At 53.6% G+C, this 9,714-nt stretch overlaps 1 protein-coding gene across 1 annotated transcript; it reads left to right on the forward strand.

Moving 5' to 3' along the window:
• Positions 1-983: 983 nt before the first annotated feature.
• Mmp9 (matrix metallopeptidase 9) lies at positions 984-9,141 on the forward strand. Its single transcript, XM_021193308.1, has 13 exons — positions 984-1,157; positions 1,563-1,795; positions 2,018-2,166; positions 2,432-2,560; positions 2,676-2,849; positions 3,030-3,203; positions 3,555-3,731; positions 3,837-3,992; positions 5,102-5,435; positions 5,552-5,691; positions 5,936-6,086; positions 6,174-6,277; positions 8,041-9,141. The coding sequence occupies exons 1-13, from the start codon at positions 1,017-1,019 to the stop codon at positions 8,172-8,174; spliced, it is 2,196 nt and encodes a 731-aa protein (XP_021048967.1). The 5' UTR covers positions 984-1,016; the 3' UTR covers positions 8,175-9,141.
• The last annotated feature ends 573 nt before the right edge of the window (positions 9,142-9,714 follow it).

The following is a 9,714-nucleotide window of genomic DNA, read 5'->3' on the forward strand; positions in this document are numbered from 1 at the left end:
GAGGACGGGAGGCAGGGAGGATGGAAGGCAGGGGGCTGCTGGCTATTGGCAAGACTGTGCCAAAGCTTTCCTGGGTGGAGCAGGGCTGGAGAAGGGGAAGGGTCCATGATGACCTCACAGCTCGGGAGAGGAAGGTCACCCCGAGGCTTAGAGCCAAGACCCCAGTCTCCTAATTTCCAATCACAAACCTGACACCATCAACTGAGGTCCCGTGAACACTGCTGAAAGTGGTTTTTCTGTGTTTCCGAGATCTGTGTGTCCTCAGATCAATATAGGGACAAGGGCTTGAGGGACAAAGGGTCTGTTTTTGTTCTTTGAACAGAAGACGAAGGATGGTGTTAGCTAGCTCGAGAAAGATGAAGCTTCTGCTTGCTCCCACAGGCCCCCCCAGGCTCATCTTTCCTTCCCCAAGGAGTCAGCCTGCTGGGGCAAGGGGTTTGCCCCGTGGAATTCCCCAAATCCTGCCTCAAAGGGCCTGTTCCCAGAGGCCAGGAGAGGAAGCTGAGTCAAAGACTCTATCAGGGGGCGGGGATGAGAGGATAGAACCTACAGTGTGGGGAGGGGCTCCAGGCTGCCCTCTGGCCAGGGAGGGGGTGTCTCAGAAGCCCAAGGAAAAGGGGTCTCGGGCCTCAGGTCTCCCAGTCTTCTACTGGGCTGATCAGTCAGGGCCTTCAGACCTAGGGCTAGGTGAATCCCCCATCCGGCGCACCCTCCTTCCTTTCCCACAAAGTCTACAGTTTGCAAAAACTAAACCGCTTCTCTGCGTCCTGTGGTTTCCTGTGGGTCTGGGGTCCTGCCTGACTTGGCAATGGGGGACTGTGGGTAGGGCATAAGGGAGGGGGTAGTGTAAACACACACACACACACACACACACACACACACACACACACACACACACACACACACGCTGAGTCAGCATAAGCCTGGAGGGGAGGGGCGGGGTCACTGACTCAGTTTTAGTGCCTCTTTAAAATCTCTGCAAAGGCAGCCTTAGCCAGAAAGCTGCCGTCCTCACCATGAGCCCCTGGCAGCCCCTGCTCCTGGCGCTCCTGGCTCTAGGCTGCAGCTCCGCTGCCCCTCACCAGCGCCAGCCGACTTTTGTGGTCTTCCCCAAAGACCTGAAAACCTCCAACCTCACGGACACCCAGCTGGCAGAGGTAGCCAGATGGCTGGGTGGATAGCTGGGGAGGGCTGGGGAGGAAGATGTCCCCTCTCCCAAGGAAGGGGGACTCAGATAGGCTTTCTGGATTTGGGGGTGATGGGTCTGGAGGCTCTGGGCAGATTCGGGTCTGCTGGAGGGACAGATTTGGTCCGGCTTCGAAGGGTTGTGACATGGCGCAGGTTGGCAGTGAACAGTTAAAACTCTAGGGGGGCTGTGGGGTAGGCGTGGTTTATGTCATTTGAGGTCCAGGAGCTATGCTGTCCTCAGGATAGGGGGATTCTAGCTGTGCAGGAAGAACTAACTGGTGCCCTGGGTTTAGAGTCCCTAAGCATGTGGCCCAGAGGTCCAGAGCCAAGGTGCCACAACACTGCGATGTCTCTGCCCCTTCCTCCATCCACAGGAATACCTGTACCGCTATGGTTACACCCGGGCAGCCCAGATGATGGGAGAGAAGCAGTCTTTGCGGCCCGCCTTGCTGATGCTTCAGAAGCAGCTGTCCCTGCCCCAGACTGGCGAGCTGGACAGCGAGACACTAAAGGCCATTCGTTCACCACGCTGTGGTGTCCCAGACGTGGGCAGATTCCAAACCTTCGAAGGCGACCTCAAGTGGGACCATTATAACATCACATACTGGTGAGATGTCGGGCTAGAAGAAGGTTCCTGGGTGGGACTGGAGGCTAGTTTGCACCCCCGCTTACCTGAACACAAGGGATCCTTAGCAATACAAGTACGGAGAGAGACTGCAGCCCTGTGTTTTTTGAAGACTGAGCGATCCGGTGTAGCTGCTGCCCCGCCCCCTCCATTTGTGATCCCTGCATGCCCTGTCCCCCATCGACGCCTGCTTTTCACCTCCAGGATCCAAAACTACTCTGAAGACTTGCCGCGAGACGTGATCGATGACGCCTTTGCGCGCGCCTTCGCGGTGTGGGGCGAGGTGACACCGCTCACCTTCACCCGCGTGTACGGGCTCGAAGCGGACATTGTCATCCAGTTTGGTGTCGCGGGTGAGAACTCCCGAGCTGGGCAGGCTATGGGAGGGACGACCACGGTCAGAGTAGAAGGGACAGCAGGTCTGTCAGCTCTTATGCCTGCCCCACAATCCCTAGTCGCCGCTTCCACAAATGACCTCCCCCAACCCCCAGAGGCGTTGGAGTCCCAGTCACCTCTTCTCAAGGTCTGGTGCGCTGCTCAGCGGGAGACACAGTCGCCTTCAGTCTCTTGCCCTTAAAGAGGCCAAAGTGTTGTTGACTGATTCCCGGCCTCTTGCAGAGCACGGAGATGGGTACCCCTTCGACGGCAAGGACGGCCTTCTGGCACACGCCTATCCCCCTGGCGCCGGCCTTCAGGGAGATGCCCATTTCGACGACGACGAGTTGTGGTCGCTGGGCAAAGGCGCCGGTGAGATCCTGAGCCATCCAGTATCGGCCCCACCCCCACCCCCACCCCTGTCCCAGCTCCCCTTTCTTACACCAGCGTGTGGCCAGCCGCCCTGACTCTAGCCTCCTTTCTACAGTGATCCCCACTTACTATGGAAACTCAAATGGTGCCCCATGTCACTTTCCCTTCACCTTCGAGGGACGCTCCTATTCGGCCTGCACCACAGAGGGCCGCAACGACGGCACGCCTTGGTGTAGCACGACAGCTGACTATGACACGGACGGCAAATTTGGTTTCTGCCCCAGTGAGAGTGAGTATGCGCTGGGGGTGAGGAGCGGGGCGCCGCCTTTAAGGGTCCAGAATCTTCCTTTCCAGTCCCTCTTTGCCATCAGTGGTGTGGCTACTCGCCCTCTCTCTGGGTCCGGTCTCCTCTGTGAAATGAGAAGCGTGCTGGGGCCGGGCTTGGCAGTAATACCGTGGGTCTCCTCAGAACTCTACACGGAGCACGGCAACGGAGAAGGCAAACCCTGTGTGTTCCCGTTCATCTTTGAGGGCCGCTCCTACTCTGCCTGCACCACTAAAGGCCGCTCGGATGGTTACCGCTGGTGCGCCACCACAGCCAACTATGACAAGGATAAGCTGTATGGCTTCTGCCCGACCCGAGGTACCTCTGCCCCGCCTATCAGGGTTAGCCCGGCTCTGTTTTCCAGTACTGGTCTCCAAAGGTGGCTTTTCCATCCATCCATTTCCTTCCTCTATTTACCAACCACCGTCTGCCTCCACACCTCCTCTCCTTGACTCCCAATTGGGCAGCCTTCTTTGTTTACCCTTGGGCTTTGATCTCCAATCTTAGGCTCTGCCCATTCGTATTTCCCGGCTTCTGCGGTGCTCCACAGCGCCCCCTAGGCTTCAAAAAATAGGCCCATCGAGATTCTCTAGCCCAGCTTAGTTTGGTCCACCCCTGGCACGATATTAGATCCACCCATCTGGCTCACTTGATTCTTGGTCTCTCCAGTGGACGCGACCGTAGTTGGGGGCAACTCGGCAGGAGAGCTGTGCGTCTTCCCCTTCGTCTTCCTGGGCAAGCAGTACTCTACCTGTACCAGCGAGGGCCGCAGGGACGGGCGCCTCTGGTGTGCGACCACATCGAACTTCGACACTGACAAGAAGTGGGGTTTCTGTCCAGACCAAGGTGGGCGGGACACTGAGGCTCCTGGGGTGGGGTCTGGGTCACCTCCTGGCAGTCAAGGTGGAGCAGCCAGGGCGGGTGGCATTTCAAGCTCCTTCTACCTTCCAGGGTACAGCCTGTTCCTGGTGGCAGCGCACGAGTTCGGCCATGCGCTGGGCTTGGATCATTCTAGTGTGCCGGAAGCACTCATGTACCCGATGTATCAATACCACGAGGGCTTCCCTCTGAAAGAAGACGACATAAAGGGCATCCAGTATCTGTATGGTGAGGCTGGGGGGGGGGGCGGCAGAAAATGGAGGAGCAGAGGGGAGGATGTGGCTCAGCTGTAGGAAGAGGGGAGGGGAGAAACAGAACCTCATTACTCACCTGGGTCAGGGCCTGAGTGCCCAGTAATGTTTGGACATGGTACTCTAGGCCCAGGTTCAAAAGCCAGCCCAGGGCTGGGTGTGCAGCCTAGTGGTTAGAGTACGTACTAAACGCTGCAAAGCAGACGTGAGGCCCTGCGTTTGATCCTCCTCAGCAAGAAGGGTCAGAGCCAAGCCACTTTATAGGTGAACTCAGGTGTGTCATTTCCCTCCCATATAAAGTGGTTGCGTGTGATAATAGCGTGGCTCTCATAAGGCTTTGATAGGGCTAACTGAAGTAGAATGATGCCTGACTTTATTAAATGACATTTGATTGTTTTTTCTTGTTTTTGAAAAAATGGGGATATTTGCTGGGTGGCATCGCAAGCTTGTGACCCCCCAGAACTCGGGGGATTGAGACAAAAAGGTTACCATAAGTTTGAGGCTGGCCTGAGAGATACACTAAGCTCCAGGCCAACCTGGGCTACTTAAAGCCCAAAGGAACTTCCAAAGATTAACCGATTTCTATTTGTATGGGTGTTCTGCCAGAATGTATGTGCACAAGGTATGTGCAAAGCCAGCAGAGGCCAGAAGAGGGCGCTGGAGAAGCAGATTGTTGTTAGCTGCCGTGTGGGTACTGGGAAATGAACCCATGTCCTCTGGAAGAGCAGCCAGTGGTCTTAACCATTGAGCCAAATCTTCAGGCCTAGCAGGCCAGGCATGTTTACACTTAGGAATCAGAGGCAGCTGGCAGCACTGTTTGACATGGCGGTCACCCAAAAGACTCTCCCTGCCTGACTTGGGAAAGGATGGGAGATTCTGCCTGTTCTGGTCTGTGAACCCGGTCCATATCTCCGCAGAGCTCAGTTCTGGACACTTAGGCTTGGTGTTTGAGAAGAGGCTTGCTGCTGCGTGTAGCCTCTAGCTTCGAGGGAAGACTGAAGGCACCATTGCTGGGCTTGGTGGTGGGCTGGGACTACAGAGGAATGCTGACTCGTGTGTCTTACCTGGTGTCTTTCTTGTTTTTAGGTCGTGGCCCTAAGCCTGACCCAAGGCCTCCAGCCACCACCACAACTGAACCACAGCCGACAGCACCTCCCACTATGTGTCCCACTGTACCTCCCACGGCCTATCCCACAGTGGGCCCCACGGCTGGCCCCACAGGCGCCCCCTCACCTGGCCCCACAGACGGCCCCTCACCTGGCCCTACAGGCGCCCCCTCACCTGGCCCTACAGCGCCCCCTACTGCGGGCTCTTCTGAGGCCTCTACAGAGTCTTTGAGTCCAGCAGACAATCCTTGCAATGTGGATGTTTTTGATGCTATCGCTGAGCTCCGGGGCGCTCTGCATTTCTTCAAGGACGGGTAAGGAGGAAGGGTGTATGGGTGAGAGAGGGGGTTTGGAGAGGATCCTGCTTGCGTCTTCCACCAACTTTCTCGGGCCAAGATTCGCGGGGCCCTGATATTTCCTTTCTTCTCAGTTGGTACTGGAAGTTCCTGAATCACAGAGGGAGCCCATTACAGGGCCCCTTCCTTATTGCCCGCACGTGGCCAGCCCTGCCTGCAACGCTGGACTCAGCCTTTGAGGACCCGCAGTCCAAGAAGATTTTCTTCTTCTCTGGTTAGTTTGTGCCTCTCTAGCTCATCTATTCCTTAGTACCCACCAGCTTAGGACAGACACCTAGTGTAACCCGTGAAACTGCGACTGCAAAAGAGCGTCCCTGCCCGGCTGATGCGATTTGACATTTGGGGGGCGGTACTGTATTTCAATTCCCCTTGAGTAGCTCTGATACTAGCCTTCTGCCTCCTGCCCTTCAAAGAGACTGTGCCACACCTTCGTGTCCACTGACCCTTCTCTTCCGCAGGACGCCAAATGTGGGTGTACACAGGCGAGACCGTGCTGGGCCCCAGGAGTCTGGATAAGTTGGGTCTAGGCCCAGAGGTAACCCACGTCAGCGGGCTTCTCCCGCGTCGTCCCGGGAAGGCTCTGCTCTTCAGCAAGGGGCGTATCTGGAGGTAAGAGCGACCGCGGCTACCAGTAGGGGGAGCCCTAGGGCCACTCTCCCGCAGCACTGGGCTCATCGCTTGTCCACCTTCCTGCAGATTCGACCTGAAGTCTCAGAAGGTGGATCCCCAGAGCGTCATTCGCGTGGATAAGGAGTTCTCTGGTGTGCCCTGGAACGCACACGACATCTTCCAGTACCAAGGTGAGGGCTGCTGAGGCTGGCAGGGGAGGGTCCCTTCATGAAATGTCTTCCACACTGGACTCCCTCTCTTAGCGACTGGCTAGTTTCTCAGCAGGAGAGAGCGAGCCCTTGGAGATTGAAGGGAATGTTCCAGATGAGAGCCATGTAGAGAGCACCCCAAGTTCACACAGCCAGACCTAAGTCCCGGATTGCTTACATATCTTTCTCTTTTGGGAACTCCAGCAGAGAGCACAGCTCTCTAGAAGGCTCATTCCTTGATTATTAAACAGTAGCCAAGGGCCTGTAATGTGCAGGACTGCCACTAAGGATATGTGGAGAGGCATGAAAGTGCTAGCTGTCTTTGGGCAAGTCACTGCTTCTCTTGGGGCCTCAGTTTCCCCATCTGGAAAATGTATTATCTGGAGCTCTGTTAGGCTAATTCAAAGGCTCAAACCTCTCAAATCTATTATTTTTCAACCAGACCCTTCCCTCCAACCATACCGATTATCCAGTAACCTTTAGTATAGTCTTCAAGAGTGGGGCGGGATCAGAAGAGGAGGGTACTGGTTCTATGACCCCAAACAATACGAAGGTAGAAGAAACTCACACGGCCCTGTCTGTATGTCCAACTTCTCATCTCCTCCCCATACTCTTGACATTCTCCCTACTCCACCGATGCTGGCTGCTCTTTGAATAGATCAAGATCCTCTCTACCTTAAGGCCTTGGGGCCAGTGGTCCCCTATTTGGAAGGCTTCCCACCTCAATGGTCCCCAGGCTGCCTCTCTCTCATCCTTCAGGTTTCAGAGCTGAGGTTACCATTTCAGAGAGTCTCTCCCTGACCCCCATTATTTACTTCATTTTATTTCTTCCTACATCTTGAGCTCATTTCTGGATTTTTTTTTTTTTTTTTACTGTATTTCTCAGGCCTCTCAGAGTGCTTTCTACATAGCTAGTGCTCAGTAAATATTTGTTGAATGAATGGGTGGGTTTGTCCAATGAATGTAGTTGGACAAATTGATCTGAGCTTTAAAATAGTAACCATTCATTAATTTTCTGATTAATTCACACCCTGTATGTGGACCACCTACTCTATGCCAGGTTTGCAGCTCTTTGGGCATCAAGGTCTGTGCCCTTCAGCGTCTCTCACAGGCAGGCAAAAGAGATAGAATTGTCATGTAAGAGCCACAGAAAGATAGAGAAGAGCCAGGAGGCGTGGTCTTAACTAGGATTCAATTGCTGTGAAGAAGCACCATGACCATGGCAACTTAAGAGTTAATGTTTAAAAGAGAAGATTTAATTGGGGGCTGGCTTACAGTTCAGAGGCTCAGTTCATTATTTTCATGGTGGGAAATGAGGTGGCATACAGGCAAATGTGGTGCTGGAGAGGTAGCTGAGAGCTCTACATCAGCAGCAGGCAGCAAGAAGAGAGACACACTGGGCTTGGCTTGAGCATCTGAAATCTCAAAGCCCACCCTTGTGACACAGGTCCTCCAATAAGGCCACACCCCTCCCACCTTGTAAGTGCCACTCTCTAAGAGCCTATAGGGTCCATTTTCATTTAAACCACGATGGGGGCTTGTAAATCCCAGCACTCAGGAGGCAGAGGCAGCCAAATTTCTGAGTTTGAGGCCAGCCTGGTCTACAAAGTGAGTTCCAGGACAGCCAGGGCTATACAGAGAAACCCTGTCCTGAAAAACCAAAAAAAAAAAAAAAAACTTGTTCCTTTTGTCTATGACAAGGGAGCATAGGATTCAGCTTTCTTGTGTGTTCTTGTTTCTCATAGACAAAGCCTATTTCTGCCATGGCAAATTCTTCTGGCGTGTGAGTGCCCAAAATGAGGTGAACCAGGTGGACCATGAGGTGAACCAGGTGGACCATGTGGGCTACGTGACCTACGACCTCCTGCAGTGCCCTTGAACTAGGGCTCCTTCTTTGCTTCAACAGTGCAGTGCAAATCTCTAAAGACCAACACACACACACACACACACACACACACACACACACACACACCATCCGAGGGAAAGGTGCTGGCCGGATACGGACTGGTGATCTCTTCTAGAGACTGGGGAGGAGTGGAATCAGGCAGGGCCCTCTCTGCCCTCTGTCCTTTCTTGTTGGACTGTTTCTAATAAACCCGGATCCCCAACCTTTTCCAGCTACTTTAGTCAATCAGCTTATCTGTAGTTGCAGATGCAGCCAAGCAAGAAGACAACTTTGTAGGGTCGATTCTGACCTTTTATTTTTGTGTGGCATCTGAGACTTGAATCAGCTGGCTTTTGTGACAAGCACTTCACCGGCTGAACCACCTCACCGACTCCAGCACTTTTATTTATTATGTATGTGGTTATGTTCACATGCATGTATTTAACCTATAGAATGCTTACTGTGTGTCGGGCGCTGCTCCAACCGCTGCATAAATATTAAAGTATTCAGTTACCCCAACTAGAAGGTATTATGTAACTATTTCTCTCTTACATTGGAGAACACCACCGAGCTATCCACTCATCAAACATTTATTGAGAGCATCCCTAGGGAGCCAGACTCTCTACTGGGCATTAGGGACAGGGGAATTTATTGGATTTTGGTTCTTCCTTCAAGGATCGCTCAGAGATTCTCAGTGTCCTGAAAATCTGCTGAAACCAGACCCCAGACTCCTCTCTCTCCAGAATCCAACTCACTCACTGTGGCTGCTGGCAGCTGTAGCACGGGTATACAGCATGTGTGCTAGAGAGGTGGGGGGGGGGGTCTGTGCATTATGGTTCAGGTCAGACTGTGTCCTCCACATGGGATGACCCCTCAGCTGGAACTGATCCAGGAAGGATGACCAAGTGTCTTCCTGGCGGTCTTTTTTAAATAAATGAATAAATGAATATTTACTTATTTATGTGTGTCTGTGTGTTTGTGTGCACATGTGTGCTGATGCCTCAGGAAGCCAGAAGAGGGCGCTGGATCCTTTGGAATTAGAGTTGTGGGCGGTAATGTGTTGCCCTAGGCCAGTGCTGGGGGCCAAATTCTGATCCCCTGCAACAGCAGCAAGGGCATTGAAGTTGGCGCTACCTCTCCAGCCAACCATCCCGCCAAACCACCAGTCCTGAAAATGGACACACAGGATGGTGGTCGTAGCCTTCAAATCCTGAGAAGGTAGCTAGCAATGGGGATGCGTAGGGGATGTGCGCCCACTGAGAAGAGCCCAACCAGGGCGGGCATGAGGGTGTGCGCTCAGTGAAAGGCTGGAAAGAAGAGGGAGGCTGGTGTGATGTAATTGTGTTCCGCCTGATGAGTCCAAGCAGGAGTCTGAGAAGTAGTCCAGAGGATCCCCCCCACCCCCGCCACTACCACCAAGCTTATTTGGGGTGCTCCTCTCCCTGCTGAACTCCTTATCTCAGGAAGGAGACACTCCCATCTGTACACAAGCATTCCTTAACACACCTTGGTTTTTTTTTTTGTTTTTTTTTTT

This window comes from Mus pahari, chromosome 3 (genome assembly GCF_900095145.1).
Source record: "Mus pahari chromosome 3, PAHARI_EIJ_v1.1, whole genome shotgun sequence".
NCBI classification, from domain to species: Eukaryota; Metazoa; Chordata; class Mammalia; order Rodentia; family Muridae; genus Mus; species Mus pahari.